Raw genomic sequence first — 19,589 nt, forward strand, 5'->3', positions numbered from 1 at the left:
GATATCACCAAAATCAGCCCAAATATATCCGTCATCTTCCAGGGTCTTCCCCTACTCTATTCATCTGAATCTTTAAAAAAAAAAAGAGTAGACAATTGCTTCTGGATATTGGTGATGTTCTTTTTCATGATCTGGCTCCTGATTATATGACCATAGCCACTTTGTAAAAATTCAAGTGATACCCTTACTCTATGTATATTCCACTTTGATTATAAGGTGAACAAAAACCAAGTATTTACATCCATTCAGATATGATGTGTTTAGCCTATGATACCTTGCACCTCCTCAAATTTATATCTCTTTTGCGCTTAAAGTATCTCTGTAATCTCCTCTTTCCTCTACTAAATTGGAACTGTTTCAAAGATAAATGTTGCATTTATCTTCCCCCTTCTCCACTGCCAGTATCACTATATCTTACATGTCTTAGGCACAATATATTTTTCTTGGATTGGATACATTAACCCATTATTTCTTCTTCTTTTCCCAGATTATTGAATTTATTCCAAAGTACGTACAATGGGGTATAATAGTTCAAATTACATTAGTTTGAACTATTGTGGAATTAGCATATCTTTGAAACTATAATTTGTCATGTTCCAAGGGAAATTCGGAGTTCTGAAACCAAGGCTGCCATGTTGCTTATATTCATAGAGACCTCACTGTGAATGGCAACCTTGGAAATTTTGCAGTACACAGCATGTGTGGCCATTTACTGCAGCCCTGCCTAAAATCACTCTTAAGGTGAGAGGATATGAATAGACAAGTGCCTGGTGACCTACGCTGGCTGGATTCTAGCTTGTGCTTAAAGATGAAAAAAAGTATACACATAGGTACATAGGTAATTCATTCCTGTTATTGAATGTGTATTTATTAAATCCCCACAGTGTGCCATGAAGTAAGAGAGTGAGTCACTCTGATATCTGGGGAAAAAGCTCTCTAGGTGAAGTGAATGGCAAATAAAGACTCTGAAGCAGGCATCTTTGTTTCTCCAGTGTGTTAGACCAACAGCAATAGGCCAATGTACATTGAATAAGTGACCAAGAGGCAGAGCAGAAAAGACAAAGGAGATGAGGTCAGAGAATGGCCTAAGAATTGTTGGGTGGAGGAACTCCCTCCTGACTATATCATGCAGTATAGTCCAGTATAAGGTCATTCTCTTTCCCCAAGTCAGCTGTAGAATGATGATGGGCTTTGACTCCCATTTTAATAGGATCATTCTGACTGCTGTGTACCCTTTAGGGTCAAGGGCAGCAGTATGGAGACTGGTTAGGAGGTAATTGCTGCAATCCAGAGTGATATGATGGCTTGAGGCAAAGTGGTAGTGGTAGAAATCAAGCATTTCTGGATCTATTTAGATAGCTGATGTCCTCTGCCAAGGGGAACTATTTTAATGCAAATGTTACATTCTCAATGTTATTTTATAAATATGATTTTCATTTGCCTTTGAATGTTTTTTAAAGCCACATGATTGATTTTTCCCAAAGAGAATTGTATCATCATGACACCTATTACAGATTGTTTTACCTTTTTAATTTAGTTACATTGATAGAAGAGTGAATTTTTCATATATTTTAGTAAAAAATGCAATCCCAGCTAATCTGGGGAGTTTATATGCAGAACTTTTACAAAGAAGTGTTTGAGTCTTAGGTTTAAGGCCAGCTTTTAATGTTATGGATTTCTACCTTTCAGGCAGTTTTCTAAAGCCAGGAATTAATGAAGGATTGATCTTCACCAGTTTGTCTTATTGAAATATTGGTAAAAATGGTAGACCAAGCTGTTTAAATGGTTCAGTTAGAGAATTGTCCAGAAAAGAAGGTAGAACTGTAATGCAGAAGTACTTGAATCTAGACTGTCAACTCCTTTTTCCCTCTGCCTTTTTTAGTGTAGGAGGAGACTTCAGCTTTTTGTCTGGACCTCTAGAGAATGTTTTCTCTTTAAATATCCTCTTCTGTTATTTGTCTACTCAGATTACCTTTTATTTTCATTGTAATTTCTCATCTTATTTTTGCCTTTGTTATTCCTTTGTTGAAGACAATTAAACAAGATGATGGCAATTAACTTGGGTAAGACAAATTATCAACCAAAGAAGTAATGATAAAGCATGGTAGTACAGTACATACGCGAGAACAAAATATATCTTAAGCTTTTCATAGTTTCTTTATTTGAAACTCGGCTCAATTATCAAACACAAAGAATGTGTTTACTATATGTGAAAGAGAAGTGATTTCTCATAGCTGTTCTACATATGAAGGATAATATTCTTAAATCTCCTTATTTTAAGAGTTTGAAAGAGCAAACTTGTATATACTACATATATCTTATAGATGTGTCTATCTACATGTGTATGTGTAACCTGGTCATTATTTTTTTATAATATAGGGAAGAACATATGTAGTTGATTGACCAAAAGACCTCAATCTAACTGGTAACTAATCCAGACAGGGCATCCAGAGTATGGTGCAAAACATTTATTTTGTTGTTCCTATCAGATACTCGTTCTCAAACTATGAAGAGTGGAGTAGCAACATCAACAGAAATGTGTCAGAAATGAAAATCATATATTATACATTGCTCCCTTGTTGAATGAATTTGTTAGAGGAATGAATATACAATGGGAAACAGTCTCTTCAACAAATGGTGTTGGGAAAACTGGACAGCTATATGCAAAAGAATGAAACTAGACCACTTTCTTTCACCATACGTGAAAATAAACTCAAAGTGGTAAAAGCCCTAAGGCCTAAGGTAGAAGACCTTCAAGTAAAAGACCTGAAACCATCAAAATCCTAGAAAAGAGCACGGGCAATAATTTCTCTGACATTGGCCATAGCAACATTTTTCTAGATATGTCTCCTGAGGCAAGGGAAATAAAAGCAAAAATAAACTATTGGAACCACATCAAAGTAAAAAAACTTCTGCACAGCAAGGGAAACAGTGAANTGGGCAATAATTTCTGTGACATTGGCCATAGCAACATTTATCTAGATATGTCTCCTGAGGCAAGGGAAATAAAAGCAAAAATAAACTATTGGAACCACATCAAAGTAAAAAAACTTCTGCACAGCAAGGGAAACAGTGAACAAAACTAAATGGCAACCTGCTGAACCAGAGAAGATGTTTGCAAATAACATAGTCAATAAAGGGTTAGTGTCTAAATACATAAAAACAAAAACAAAACCCACAGTATAACTCAAAGGCTAAAAGCCAAATATTCCCATTTAAAATGGGCAGCAGACATGAACAGACATTTCTCCAAGAAAGATATCCAGATGGCCAAGAAACACATAAAAAGATGATCACTATCACTTATTATCAATATCACATATTATTATAATATCACTTTGAAAATCAAAACTACAATGAAATATCACCTCATACTTTGGAATGGCTAACAACCCAAGAGACAACAGGTGTTGGCATAGATGTGTAGCAAAAGGAACCCTCTTTCACTGTTGGTAGGAATGCAAACAGGTGCAGCTACTGTGGAAAAACTTATGGAGGCTCCTCAAAAGACTAAAAATAGAACTATCATTATCATATAGTAATCACATTAGTGGTATTTCCCTAAAGAATAGAACACTGATTCAGAAGGATATATACACCCCTATGTTCATTGAAGCCTTATTTCCAAACCGAACTATGGAAGGAGCCCAAGTGTCCTTGATAGAAGAATGGGCAAAGAAGAGGTGGTACATATATACAATGGAATATTATTTAACCATAAAAAAGAGAAATCTTGACATTTGCAGCAACATAGAGCTACAGAGAATAATTCTAAGTGAAATAAGTCAGAGAAATACAAATACCATATGATCTCATTCTCATTCATATGTGGAATTTAAGAAACAAAACTAGTGAAAGAAAGAGAGAGAGAGACAAACCAAGAAACAGACTCTCTAACAAACTGATGATTACCAGAGGGAAGATGGATGGAGGATGGGTGAAGTAGGTAATGGGGAATCAAGAGTACTCGTATCTTAAAAAAAAAAAGCAAATAATGGATTCTCCCCCACACTCACTGAATCTGAATGGGGCCTAACATCTGCTCTATCAAATCTTCCAGGTGATTCTAAAGGCTTGTGAACCGCTGAAAAATGTTATCTTTCAGACCTTGCAGACTCCATTGCTGTAGATAGACTCCTCAAAGTGCCTGCTTTCCTTCCCACTCCCTGTAGTGTTGTGGCTCCTCCTTTTGTTTCTCCTCACCCCTCAGAGCCCAAGTAGCAGTTCCAACCCACTGAGCCTCAGGATCTGGCCCTCTCGGTGGGCTTTCTGTAGATGTGTACATTCTTCAGTGAAGATCACCTGTCTCTCTTTTGCTAATATGGATCACTTCTGCTAACAGTGATCCAAAAACATTGTGTAAAACAATTCATAACCCAGTAGTGATAAAGATGAGAGAATTGAGACCCAAATCCTGTCACTCATACTCTAAATGGGGTGGCCATATTAAGACAATTCTGCCATATACTCCTTTATTCCTGCATAATAAATAAAGCCATTCCATTTTATACTTAAAAGTGCACTGGTTTAGATGATAAATTAGATTATAGTAAACTGAAGTCATAAGTAATTCTAATACTATTGGAAGGTGGTCAACGAAGGATTTACTGAGAAGGAAGTGTTTTAAGGATGTCCAGTTATAAATAGGTAGGCAAGATAGGACTGGTGGTTGGGATGAAGACAAGAGAAAGATGGGACTCCTAGAGACTGAGAGTTCAGGATAAATAAGGATGTGAATGGAAACCAACTTGACAATAAACTATTTGTAAGAAAAATAAATAAAAATTTAAGAAAAGGAAAAAAAAGGATGTGAAACAGCAGGTTACATGAGGAAAGTAGAGTGATTCAAAGGGTCTGGAACCAGTGTCTGGTGGGAATAATAATAGATAATGCTGGTAGGAAGAGTGACTTGAGGCAAAGTCTTCCAGAGGAGTAAGAGCAATTTTGATCCTCATTATTTCCCCAATGACTTATCAATATAGTCTCTTAAGATAGTTATTAAAGAAGAAATCTAGGGGCACCTGAGTGGCTTAGTAGGTTAAGTGGCTGACTTTTGATTTCAGCTCAGGTCGTGATCTCATGGTTCATGGGGTCAAGTCCTACGTCAGGCTTTGCGCTGAGAGCAGAGCCTGCTTGGGATTCTTTCCTTCTCTTTCTGTCTCATCCCCTTTCGCACACTGTCTCTCTCATAATTAAATAAATAAACTTTAAAATTAAAAGAAGAAGAAGAAACCTAGTGTGCCTTTATTTCCCTATTTATGTTGGTTCTCTGTATTTAAAATGCTTATTGCTCCTTTCCCCATCTATTTTGGGCTATTGTTTCAAGCAAACAATCATTGTACAACATAACAGAATAATAATTCATTTTCAACTTCGATTCACATTTTCAAGTTCAGCTTAAAATCAGACACCAAACGGCCCACATTGCATAATATTTTATGCCTTTATCATAGCAGAACACTAATTCTGGGATATTGAGATATATGGCCTGTCGAGAACAGAAAGGGGGGAATTATGCAAATACCTAATATGTTGTGGTATTGTTTTTCTGAATGTTAATATGATGAATGAATTCTGCTGTTAAAAATGATCATATGGGGATTTTTTTCTATTACTGTTTAGTAAAAATAACATGTTTCGTGCGGTTTGAGGACCTTGCAAACTGTATAAATTAAATTTTGCATGACAAAGCTGACATAAAGCACAAAGAAATGTTTCAAAATTGTGATAAAAATTGTGTATTTGATTTTATACAACTACTTTATGTTGTTATCCTTTTTTGTTCTTGGACATTAAAGATGTGTTTAGCACTGACAAAGCTTGAAAGGCGTTGCCCTTGGGGCATTGCATATAAACTGACCTCGTAAGCCACTGAGTATCATTATCTGCATCACAGAAGCTTCTTGCCATTTTCCTCTGTTTTTATGTGGATAGTATAGATATCATATCCCTCTTTTCTCTTCTTTCTTCCTTCTTTCTTTCCTTCCTTCCCCTACCTCGCCCCCCAACCAGAGCTAGTGTATCTTCTTTACCCTCTGCAGTCTGGAGTAGTGAATTTTACTAAATAACCTTCATTATTTCAATTGTTGCATTTTCCTATTAATACAGAATACATTTCAGAGTTAATAGCTCTCTGGAAAGGAAAAAGAACAATTAATAAATTCCTACATTATCCTTTGTTTAAATATCATATAGTAATTAACATATTTATTAATGCATTTACTTGGATAAACATTCTTTGAAGGCAGATGGCAATTAATATTATGTGTTAATTTAAAAAACCTATACTAAGGGGTGCCTGGGTGGCTCAGTCAGTTAAGCATCTGACTCTTGATCTTGATCTTGTCTCAGGTTATGATCTCAGGTTGTGTGGGATTGAGCCCTGTGTCAGACCCTGTGCTGACAGCAAAGGGCCTGCTTAGGATTTTCTCTCCCTCCCTCTCTCTCTGCCCCTCCCCACTCATGTTTCTCTTTCTCTCTCTCTTAAAATAAATAAATAAATATTTTTAAAAAAACATTAAAAAGTAAAAATAAAAAAATATAAACCTATAATAAGAGTAACTGAAGAATGGATTTAGCCTGGTATCCTCTACTAAGATATAAATGATGAAATATTAATTTTTCAGGATGCCAATAGAATATCTAATCTTATTTTTACTGTTTTAAAACAGCATATACTTTCAGTTGAATCTCATATCAACACATTTATAGTTAGTATACACACAAATTTCGTAAGTAACTTCTTCTTCTATTTATAAATGTAACTGCGGTTGGCCCTTGAACAGCATGGGGGTTTAGGAGCACTGATCCCTGCACAGTTGCAGATCTGCTTATAACTTTTGACTCCCCCAAAACTTAACTACTAATGGCCTACTGTTGACTAGAAGCCTTACTGATAACACAGACTGTTAACACTTATTTTGTATGTTATATATTATATTCTGCATTTTTAGAATAAAGTAAGCTAGAGAAAAAAAGTTAAGAAAATCCTAAGGAAGAGAAAATACATTTATAGTACTGCACTTTATTTGTCAAAAAATAAAACTACTTATAAGTGTACGTATGCAGTTCAAACCGGTGTATTCGAGGGTCAACTGCATTTACAAATCTGTATCCCTAATAATCTTCTGACCTAGCAATTATGTTTGTTTTGAGACATGAGAAAGGCACAGAATATTAGGTGACAAACTAAGAGAGTAATATACAACTCTTGGTAGAAATAGCTGAGGGATCTCTGACTCCTGNAACTCAGCCACCCAGGCGCCCCAGTAACTTCATTTTAATAAGTAGGCTTGAAACAATAGGTTTATCTTTACTCACCATTTCTTAGCAATTTAAATTTAGAAACTCTTAAAACAGAAAATATCCTCTTGTATTTTAAGGACCACACCTTTTGGCTTAGAAGACTGCTATGCATTAATTTGGTTCTCATTTGAATATTCATGTGAGATAGGGCCAAACTTCATTACTTGTGCTGTTAATAAATCTTCAGCTATAAAACAAAAATTCAAAAAGTCAGCCTGTTCTCTCTGCTTGCCTATTTATATCCTTAAAATTAGACTCAATTCCTTTTTTTTTTTTTTTTTTGTCCTTTNAGAGTAGTATGGCTCTATCTGCAATAATTCTGACCTTACAAAGCTAACCTGAAAGCAATCTCAAAAATGTGAACTTGTTAGTATTTATTCCATTTTTAGTAATCAGTCTAATTAAGAGCAGGTAAATGCTAAATGGACCATTGTATGTTCTTTCAATAATTGTAGTGCTGCCTGAATATAAGAAATGAATATATCTCAATATAGATAGCCTTGTTTGTACATATGCATAAGAAACAGAAGCTCTTTTAAAGGAATAATAATTAAAATAAATTTAATTCTTTTTTGTAATATATCTTTAAATGTACCCATTTTATTTCTTGGTTTGTTAGTCTATACAGGATTTTTTTTTTAAGGACAAAAAAAGACCCAACTCTATGAATGTACCAGACACATGCATCAAGATGTCCTGCAATGAAGGGAAAGGCATATAAAATATGACCAAATGAAGAGATGTAGATGTACAGCATACATAAAACTTAGCTTGAAATCATATTTACCGCTGTTTTTATATCTGCCTCTATAGCGGCTTTAATGGCTTCAACAGGATTAGATTTGTGTTTTCCAAGTTGAAGCTCACTTGCTTTTATACTTTATAGGTCAGTTTCTTCTGGAAGAAGCTCGCCTCATAGAAGCAGCTGAGATGGCAAAAAAAGCAGCTGAACTGGACAGCACGGAGTTCGATGTGGTCTTCAGTGCTGCCCACATGCTCAGGTTAGTTTTGCTACTGTACATACCTTAGAAGACCAACCCTGTGGCTTTGGGAAAGCAATGAGGTATATGAGTTCACCTGTCATACCGCCTTATTCCACAATCCTGAAGTGAATTGTACTTTTTACCATGCTAAAGTCAGTCAGGAGTATTTTACTCATTAAAGTTCATGTGCACAGGGTATGTAGGGCATATAAGCATTCAGGACTCTGAAAAATATTGTGACCCCTTTTCCCATGAAAAGGGAAATTCACATTCCCTTGTGATTCCCTTCACATTCCCATGAATGTAACGTGTGAATTTATTTTATTATGTTTGGTGGTGGAGAGGATTGTCAAACACAAATATACCTAAGCCTTATCAAAGTCTCAAAATGGCCCTGTAATTAGCACTGTTGCTGTGTATTGAGACAATATATCTTCATAGACCTTTTAATACTTCTATTTTCAGAAAGATATTACAAAGAGTAATTACAATAATAGCAAAGCAATTAAAAGGCAGATCAACAATTTTTGTTGTGAATATAAAAAAAAAGTTTAATGCATCCATAAGGCTGTTTTTTAAGAAACTCAAATGATTTATCCAGTTTTTTTTAAAAGCAGTATTTGTTCTGTTAGCAATATGGATACCCCTTCTCCCACAGTCTTACCTGAATTTCACTTAATTAAATCTCTATCTAAATGCTTCATTAGCTGACATCCACACTATGGGCTCTGTGCTTGGCTCTAAGGATACGCTTATAATTATGTAGATTACTCTTACAAGGGAAGAAAAATACCAAAGGAATTCCTTCACATTTGGATGGCTTTAAACCATGGACTTTCAAGAAAAATAGTTTTGTTTACTATTTATTTTGAGATCGTTATAGATTTATATGCAGTTGTAAGAAATAATATAGAGAGATACCCTGTACCATTTATCCATTTTCCCCAATGGTAATATATTGTAAAATGATAGTACAATATCAACTGCAGGAAATTGACATTAATACAATCCACTGGTCTTATTGAATTTCTCTAGTTACACTTGTACCTCTGTATATACGTATATGTGTGTGTGTTTGTGTGTGTGTGTGTGTGTATTTATTTCTGTGCCCTTTTTATTGTATGTGTATAGGTTTGTGTATCTATCATCATAGTCAAAGTACAGACTAGTTCCAATGCCACAAGTATCCCTTGTGTTGTCCTTTTAGAACCACATGGCTGCCTACTTAGCTTTTTATAAGTTTTGAATAGGAAATTCAAAGTCTGTTTGAGAGGAAAGAGTGTACTCTGAGGTTTCAGTTGAATGCATTCACTCCACATTTAACATTTAGAATTACTAAAGCTGGTATCTAGAAAGAGAAACCAGCATTCAATCAACTTTTGGTATATTTATAAAATAAACTATAGCCAATCTGCAAGAACTTTCAATGCAAGGATAATTTTTAAAGGACACTTACATTTGCATGACAAGCTTAGGTACTATTATAGGGAGAGAAATTTGTTCTTCATGAATAAAATATCATGCTTTTAGTAACAATAAACCATTTGCAAGGATGGATATGCACAACTTTTTACAGGCTAATTCATCTTAATCATAATAGATACTTTCATCATTAAGGCATTTTGCTACATAGTAAGTCAGTATCTGAAATTCAAAGTCTACCAGTAGAAACCTATTATAAGAACACTACAAAAATAATGTCCTTGTTAAATATATCACTCATAACTTTTCCTTAGTTACCATAGTGCTAGAAACCAGTGGAAATTTTTTGTTATACATTGGTGATGTGGAAATCTTGAGGAATTATTTTTCAGAAACTTCTTTCTAGCTTTCCGCAGTCTGCATTCCTCATTAAGTTGCAGTCAACACCTTCCTAATATTGATTGCAATTATGAGCACAGCAGGCTGGCTATAGCCTACCCAAATTGGTGGCAGTACCCATGAATGTTTTTACTCCCTTTTTTCCGTTTTTCCCCTTTATCAACTTCAACTATTTCTTGAGCAAACTGAATAGCAGCCTTTTCCTTACTAATCAAGAACAGTTAGGACTTTGTTTGCTGAAAGGAATGAGAAAGGCTACTGGTTTTGCCTTGAGCAGCATTATCAAAATCCTTAGCTATCAAGATCTTGCTTATTTAATGTTACATGTAACATTTCCTCTGGGAATGCCAAATTATTGTAAACTAAGTTTGATATTAATTCTTGCCTCAGAGCTCTGTTGTTTTGCAAGATACTCAGGAGACAAAATTGGCAGGGGGTGGTGAAGGAAAGAGTGTTAAGGCAGGGTATGAGGGAAAGAGCGGATATCTCACTGGTTGTGTCTTGGTTGGCTGGATTAATGGCTACCCTTCTATCCAAAGTCAGCAATTTAGGAAATGTTATAGTTCAAGGAATGGTTTGAACATACTAATTTAACTTCCCTTTCCTTGACTAATTCCCAATGAAATTGCCGAAAGAATTTATTAATGAGGAAAAAACATTGCTTATCACAAACGTAAAAAAAAAAAAAATTCATTCCACCTAGATCAGACTAGATTGGGAGAGGCAAAGTCCGGAGGCTAGCCATCAATGGACAAGTTTTAATCTTCTTGGGACCTTCAAGAGGGTTGAAATTTGAGAAATTTCAAACAGAGCCAGTTCAGCTCTCGATAGTGGATAATGATCTTTCTCTGTGGAATCAGCACATAGAAAATTTTGAAATAAATGATTTCAGATTGTCAGTCCAGATAAGAGTGACAAATAAGATGAATCCAAGTAGAGAGCCCTCATGAAAGCAGTGAGATTTACATTAAACCTAAGAGCCACTTAGAATATCTATAATTCCTGTTACTAAGGTGATTCATAAGAACACTATGTGGTGTGGAAGAATTAATGCTGTTCACGAAATCTGTAGGCCTTCCACCTTCGGTAAACATAAGAAGATTGTACTTTTCTGCCTTCTTCCAAGTTGCAGACCTTCATGGATCTTATTTGGGTTGTTGAATGTGAGTATGAGTATGTCACTTTTGAGCCAAAGCTATTGAGTCCAGGCTTTTCCCTTTTCTGATGTGGAAATTGTGGAAATTGATCTTGGAATGACCAGAGGCAGACAGACTTCCCTTCTCACCTGCACTGAATGAGTGAGTGAGGAATAAACTTTGTTGTCTTATTTCACTGACATTTAGAGTGTATTTATGACAGTGTCATGTAACCTAGCCTAACTGACACAGAATATATCTGTGAAAATGAAATAGGTAGTTTGAAAGAGGAACAGTATGACATTAGAAAAGATTACTGAGAGATTAACAAGATTTCTGAGTTTATAACTTCAGTGGAAGCAATATATAATTGTTAGACTGATTATTTTATTATTTTCTAAGTGTTTATTTTATTTTTGAGAGAGAAAGAGAGAATGAGAGTGCACGCAAATGTGAGGAAGGGAGGAGCAGGGAGAGAGGGAGAGAGAATCCCCGTGCTGTCAGCAAGGAGCCTGACACAGGGCTCGAACTACTAAAAAGTTAGCCCGACTGAGCCACCCTAGCACCCAATAGACTGATAAATTAAATAAAAGCTATAGGTATCTTTTCAGAACTTACATCAAAAGCACTAAAGACATCAAAATGATGACTGAAAGGGTAAAAGATTGGAGGATGGATAGAGAGAGAACATTGTATATATACTCATAATTACATATATGCTAGTATAATTATATGTAGTGTACAGATATGTGTATATACCATATATAATATATATGTGGTATGTATATAGATATAATATATAGTCTTATTTGTATGTATATAAGGATTGTGTATAGTTATATGCTATGTATGTGTGTATATAGTCATATTTAGCATTTATACATATATTTTATTGGATTTTATATATATAAATGTTAACATAAATAGAAAATTTCTAAAGGCAAGCATAGAACACATTAGCAAATATCAACAAATAGAGGAAATTTCCAAGCTAGGATGAAGTCTTCTGTCATCATATTGAAAGCAAAATTGCTGAAAATAGATCTCCTAAACTTGTCTTCATGTCTGGGTCACACTTTTTAGTTACACACTAAATAATTCTTTCTTGCCAGTTTAAGCAGAAGCAGGATATATTAACATAGTTTATAAAAATGTCTATTTTCAAATCATAAAATAACATTGATTATTAAAAAAGAAAAGCAGGGTTTATTGAGAGACTATTCTGTAGCCCACAGGGTCTGTCTTTGGCTTGAAAGCATTCTACACAGGCAGAAATAATGCCCACCCATCTAGCTTTCTCTGGGACACAGCAGCATTTACAGTCCCAAGCTCCATCACCATCACCCACAAAGCACCAACCGGAACAAGCCTCATATTCATTAGATGGTCCTCCCGGGTGCAGCTGGCTCAGCATTAGGCTTACTGCTGACCTCGATTCTCTTGCGGCTTCACTTGATTGGTGAAACATGAGTTATATGCCAGAATCTTGGCTACTAGAGGGTTGGAAGACAGGGAATTTCTGGCTTCTGCTGTCTTAGGAAGGTGGGGTCCACATCGTCACTGATTACCAAATATATTTATAGAGAGGGTGATCGCAGATGTTGAGTGGCCTCACATAATGAATATTAACCATATGTGTTGACATTTTTAGTACTTCAAATAAAATGGGAAAAGTACTAGATGCTTCCAGATGAGAGTATTATTAAAAAGGAGATTGGTTATCATCAAAGGAAAATATCAGAGGAATTTAAAATGCTAGAACGCAGTAGAGTTACATCTAGAGAGTTGCAAGAAGAAAGTATTGAATCAATTATTCTATTAGGAGCACTTTGCATGAATGAATTTATTCAGTCTTCTCTTAGATATAGAAGCTAGAGAGAGCACAAAGATACGTGAAGTCCAGAGGAACTAAAAACAAACTTTAACGGATTCATAGCATTCAAGGGCTCTGGCGGATTTTTTTTTAAATCCATTTAACAGGGTAAGGGAAGAATAAAGGTAGCATTTATTTAAATATGTCCTGTCTGCCTGGTACTGCATTTTGTATTTTATATCTGTCACTCACTTAGTTATAATTGCATATATGTGAAATAGACAACAGTATTCCCATTTTACTTATGAAGATATTGAGGCTTTAAAAGAGTCTTTATCTCCCATAGTTGGTAAGCTGGGATTTAAATTTAGTGTATCCTGGTCAAGTGTAGAACTGTTTTTACTGTGTCACGTTAGCTCCCTCATGTCTTTATAACTGGGTGACTATTTAGAGACTGTGATTCTTTTTTTTTTTTTAAATGGGTCAAGTCCTTTGGCAATCAAGGAGGAAGACTTTAATGAAACACTTTCTGATTTTGGCTGAGACCCCAAAAGACGTGGGATTATTTATTTTTTTTAAATAGTTTATTGGCAAAATGATTTTCATATAACACCCAGTGCTCATCCCCACAAGTGCCCTCCTCCATGCCCATCATCCCCCTTCCCCTCCCCCCCAACCCTCATCAGTCCTCAGTTTGTTCTCAGCATTCAAGAGTCTCTCATGGTTTGCNGGGTTGCTGGATAGAGGATTCTTGGATACTTTTTCTGTTCATCACATTGAAGATTTCCTGCCATTCCTTTCTGGCCTGCCAAGTTTCAGTAGAAAGTCTGTCACCTCTCTGATAGGTTTACCTTTGTATGTTAAGGACCTTTTTTCCCTAGCTGCCTTCAGCAGCTTTCTCTCTTTGTCCTTGTATTTTGCCAACTTCACTATGATATGTCGTGCAGAAGATCGATTCAAGTTTCGTCAGAGGGGAGTTCTCTGTGCCTCTTGAATTTCAACATCTACTTCCTTCCCCAGGTTGGGGAAGTTCTCTGCTATAATTTGCTCAATTATAGCACCTTTCCGTCTTTCTTCCTCTTCTGGGATTCCTAGTATACGGATATTGTTCCGTTTAATTGTATTGCTGAGCTCTCGAACTCGTCTTTCGTGTTCCTGGATCAGTTTATCTCTCTTTATCTCAGCTTCCTCTTTTTCTATAATTGTTTCTTCTAAATATCTTATGCTCCTTTCTGCCTCTTCAGTCCGTGAATTGGACACCTCCATTTCATTATGTATCTCATTTATAGCATTTTTTAATTCATCATAACTATTTTTGAGCTCCATAATGTTTGTAGCAATAGTTTCTCTGATGTCTTCCATGCTTTTTTAAGCCCAGCAATTAATTTTATGACTATTGTTCTTAATTCTTGTTCAGTTATGTTGCTTATATCTGTTTTGAGCAATTCTTTAGCTGTCATTTCTTCCTGGAATTTCTTTGGAGGAGACTTCCTCTGTTTCGTCATTTTGGTTACCTTTCTATGTCTTGTTAATTTCCAAAGCTTGTTGTACACTCTGCCCCTGCGTGTTCTGCTGTATTAATTAGGGCTGGTTGACTGTTGAGGGCCTGTCTGTTCTAGAAGTTTTCTTTGAATGGTGTCTCTTGGTTTCTCTTGTTGAGCATTTGGTTATTTTGTTTCCTTACTCATAGCAGTATTTATGACTCTCTACCATGTATACTTTGGCTTGTTTGTTGAGGTAGCCCTGGAAAAAGAAAGCAGACAACCACACAGGGAACAAAGGTACATAAACGCACAGACAAAACCAATAAACATGCAAACTGAAAGAGAAAAAGGAAAAAAAAGAAGGGACAATATACTAAACAATACAAAAAAGAAAAAAAGAGGAAGTAGGGAATATAAATAATAAAAATTCAAATTAATAAAAAATTTAAAAAACAAAAGAAAAGAAAAGAAAAAACACAAAACACAAAGGACAATGTAAAGGTATAAAACCAGAATTCCCAGCTACAAATAAAGAGTCAGGTGTATGCAGTGTTGGTGGAAGAGCATATTTAAAGAGAAAAATAACAGGGCAGGGAGGAAGCGAAATGGAGAATGAAATGACCAGGCATAGAGACTAAGAGGCACTCAGAGAAAGTATGTAGTCTGATTACTCTAGAGAGAGAGAGAAAAAGGTAAAGGTGGGAGTGTAGCATGTACATCTAGAGAATGGATTAAATGTGACTGTTTAAGCCAACCAGTGACTAGAGTGCCCCAACCAGCAGAGTGGAGGGTTATGAATGAGAAAAGGGAGATTGTATCTGTATGGAAAGGATTATCTAAAATTAATCATGGCAATGCATCCATGTTGGTCTTGCCCCAGGCTCAGGTAAAACAACAACAACAACAAAAACAACACAGCTCTCTGGCAGGGATGGGCGTTGTTTGGTGTAGGCAGGTCTTGCTTCCACTGTGTCCAGCTGGCTGCTCCCTGAGGTCCCGCCTTGGTGGTTGTGGGGAGAGAAATGGCGTCGCCCCAGTCCCTTCTCAACCAAGCGTTGCACATCACTCCTTTGGGTCCACTCTCCTTGTGCTGAGGACCTAGCCAAGGTGGGCTGAGTCCTATGCCCCACGCCCCACCTTGTTTCCAGGGCTTTGTTTATACCGCTGGAAACAGTCCCACAGGTCTCTGCTTCCTTGCTGCTGGGGATTAAGGGGGGATGGGGGACGTGTCTCGGCCTCAGATCTGCGGGGGTCAAGCAGGGATACAACCTGGGATCCGAGGCCTCCACGCCCCAGGTTCATGTGGGAAACGTAGCAGCTTCAGGCCCGTAGCACACACGCAGCCATCACTGCCACCGCCTCCAGGGATGGTGCCGGGAGCACTGCAGAGCAGGTTTTCCTGGCTCCTTCTGGGACTGGGGGCACCTAGTTCAAAGTCAGCACCCCAGCCAGAACTAAAAAACACTCTCTTTCCAAGCTGAGGCTTTTCTCTTCTCTAGGGACGGTTCTATGATTGATCTCAGCTTCTCTTTCTTTTCCCCTCGACTCACCGTAGCTCACCACGGCTCACCGCCTAGAGACTGTGATTCTGGAATTTGTTTTTGGAGAAAGGATTTATAGAGTAACAGGTTATCAAATGTGTGAATCCTAAATAGTAAGACCCATCCAATATTATTAAATTATCTCTTTATGAGAAATTTTAGAAAAGTAGATTTACAGTCATAGGCAGAACTCCACATTTGTACTCTCAAAAAGATTCTAAGTTTTTAGAATGGTGCATTTTCTGACAAAGGGCACACTTAAAGCTGAGTGAAGCATGAACGTCCCTTTTTTCCAGAACTAAAGGCTCAGGTTGTCACTGTTCTCTAAGGTAGTAAAAAAAAAAAAAAGCAAACCTGTACTGTACCAACTGGTTCCCAGTGCTTCCCTGATTTCTAATGAGCAAAAGGAGTATTTGCAAAAGAATTGTTGTCTTTAAATTTCAGTACTGGACACCATCTTATGTAATTAAATGTTAAAAATAGGGAATTTAAATATACTAATTTCTTTATAAATTCCACTGGAAGTGATATAAAATTGAAATTTTTTAAAATGTTTATTAATTTACATAGAGAGAGAATGTATGAGCAGGGAAAGAGTAGAGAGAGAATCCCTAGAAGGTTCTGTGCTGTCAGCACAGAGCTGGACATGGGGCTCAATCCCACAAACCATGAAATCATGACCTGAGCTGAAATCAAGAGCCAGCCACTCAACAGACTGAGTCATCTAGGGACCCTTAAAACTGAAATTCTTGGGGCGCCTGGGTGGCTTAGTCGGTTAAGCGTCCGACTTTCGCTTAGGTCATGATCTCGCGGTTGTNCACACACACACACACACAGGAGATATTTTTTTTCCCCAAAGCTCTCTTAGGCTTTCTTTTTTAATACTTCCAAAATTACCAAAGATGCCTTGAAAAGTCACTGTATTTTTCAATTATAAATTGTACTTTACTGTCCACTTTTGGTCAAGAAGGGACTTATTTCAACTAGGTTGTAATGGGTTGTAAGGTCTTGAAAGCAAAGGGCAGTGGCAGATGAGATTGAAGGTTGCATCTTCCATCTTCCAACCCAGTGCGTCTCCAACATGAATGTGCACGTGAGTCTTGTTAAAATGCACATTGTGATGTAGTAAGTTTGGGTGGTGCCTGAGGTTTTACACTTTTAACAAGTCCCAGGTGATACTTAGGATTGGTTCTTAGATCACCCCTGCAAGCAAGTTCTATCTTCCCTGTCTTCTTTCCACTCCTCCCAACTCCTCCTTCCCCACCCAAGCATTATGAATTAATATAAGTCATTATTTACTATATATGAATGTTATAATTGACATTGCCAATAAACATGTCCTCCTGTTTAATATTTCCAGTACATTTTGTTACATAATCTTTTCTAAGATTATATAACAGATTTAACCTGTCCTTAGCAGCCCTGAAAGATTTGAGGTCATGAAAGAATAAACTCAAACTCTCATGGGGCATCAAGAAGTTTCTAATTCAGGAATCTTTTGTGAAATTACACCAGCAGCCTAGTTTTTTCCTTGCTTACTGCTACATGTCTGCTTTACTTCACCATCTTTTATGTTTAGGACCGAGATGGATATAAACAGATCAGACATCCCTATTTTTGATGTCTTGACAGGGAAGTTTTTATTTAAGATGGCTTGACTGTCATAAACAGTCTTTCTAGGCGTTCCATTAGACGGATCTTTTCTGCTTCACTGTTTTTATATGTGTGTGACTCTGGTTTTGCTATTTTAAGATTTTCCACACATTTTTATGTCTTTGTTTATTTCAGTTCTACTTCTATTCCTATTATACAACTTATCAATTAGAATTAAAATTTAGTGCTGCTTTGAGTAACATAAGCTACACTTCAGTTTATCTGTTGACAAGAACCCAGGAAAATTCAGCTGCTATTTCATTTTGCTTTGATGATGTGAGAACAAACACTTCTCTAGTTAGAAGGAGAAGGAGTGGGGCATCTGGGTAGCTCAGTTGGTTAAGGGCCTGACTCTTGTTTTTGGCTCAGGTCATGATCTCACAGGTTGTGATTTTGAGTCTGCCATTGGGCTCTGTGCTGGCAGTGTGGAGCCTGCCTGGGATTTCTCTCTCCCTCTCTCTCCAACCCTCTCTGGCTTTCTTTCTCTCAAAAAAAAATAAAAATAAAAATAAACATAAGAAAAGAAGAAGGAGGACATGATTCCTCCTCAAGTTATCCTTGAGAATAATCACCAAGACGTTAATTAAATATTATCTATTGTATGAGTCAAACAGTGGTTATTATCCATATTAAATAATTTTTAATTTAAAATTGATAGTTTACAGCTACTAGTAATCACAGTCTTCTAAATGTTATTAGAAGTTTTTATTTTTTATAATTTAAAGGAAGAATTTGAATTTAGCAACCTTTAATTTTATCATTTTCACAAAATACATACAAATGTAGGCAATTATAAATGATTCTCTTAATCAGATTCCTCTTAAATATTTCACAGAGTATATGTTATTTCATAACATAATTGGCTCCCAAATTTCTTTTATATATCTTTTCCTTTAAGGATATTGGGCCGTTGGGGCACCTAGGTGGCTCAGTCATTTGAGCATCCTACTCTTGATTTCGGCTCAGGTCATGATCCCAGGGTCATGGGATTGAGTCCCGCATAGGGCTCTGTGCTGAACATGGAGCATGCTTAAGTTTCTTTTCTCTCTTTCTCTCTCTCTCCCCACCCCCTCTTTCCCTCCTTTCCCACCCAGCTTACATGCTTGCTCGCTTGCTCTCTCAAATATAATAATAATAATAATAATAAATAATAAGCCATAAACCTGTGTTCCAAAAAATACTTTTCTATTATAACACGAGGGAGGGGAATCAGATACTTGAAATGTATTTTTATATCACTTAACAGATACAAGTTTCAGGGGCACCTGGGTGGCTCAGTTGGTTAAGCATCTGACTTCGGCTCAGGTCATGATCTCATGGTTCATGGGTTCAATCCCCGCATCAGGCTCTGTGCTGACAGCTAGCTCAGAGCCTGGAGCCTGTCTTTGGATTCTGTGTCTCCCTCTCTCTCTGACCCTCCTCTGCTCACACTGTCTCTCTCAAAAATAAATAAAATATTTAAAATAAAAAACAGATATAAGTTTCAGAGTCCCATGTGCAAAATGGAATTCTTTAGTAATCAAATAATGACATTTATTTATGACTCTCATTACTGTTTGTTTTCACTCTGAGCCCACCTTTTCACAGATGGCATAAAAACTGCATTTAAAGATTTTTTTAAAAACTCCCAATCCAGTGAGTTTTTGGAAATTTGTAAACTTCATAGTCCAGTTTACAAATACTATCTAGGCTTTTTTTACTTCCTTAACCTTTCCTAGCCCTGAGGGAGCACAGATAATGTGAAGAGGGGAAGAGCTCTACATATATTATGGTCAGGAGTTGGCAATGAGGTAGGAGCCTCATCTGAATCTCCAGTTGATAAATCTATTATTGGCATAGATAATAAGGGACAT

General features: G+C 36.6%; 1 protein-coding gene across 1 annotated transcript in view; it reads left to right on the plus strand.

The window, feature by feature from the left end:
• The window catches only part of LOC144218296 (protein O-mannosyl-transferase TMTC2-like), a 135,227-nt gene that overhangs the window by 52,213 nt on the left and 63,425 nt on the right, over positions 1 to 19,589 (plus strand). The window contains exon 3 of the mRNA XM_077748143.1: positions 8,192 to 8,306. Within this exon, the coding sequence (XP_077604269.1) occupies positions 8,192 to 8,306 (115 nt within the window). The remainder of the gene's footprint in view (positions 1 to 8,191; positions 8,307 to 19,589) is intronic.

Source organism: Crocuta crocuta, unplaced genomic scaffold, assembly GCF_008692635.1.
Source record: "Crocuta crocuta isolate KB4526 unplaced genomic scaffold, BGI_CrCroc_1.0 scaffold79, whole genome shotgun sequence".
Classification (NCBI taxonomy): Eukaryota; Metazoa; Chordata; class Mammalia; order Carnivora; family Hyaenidae; genus Crocuta; species Crocuta crocuta.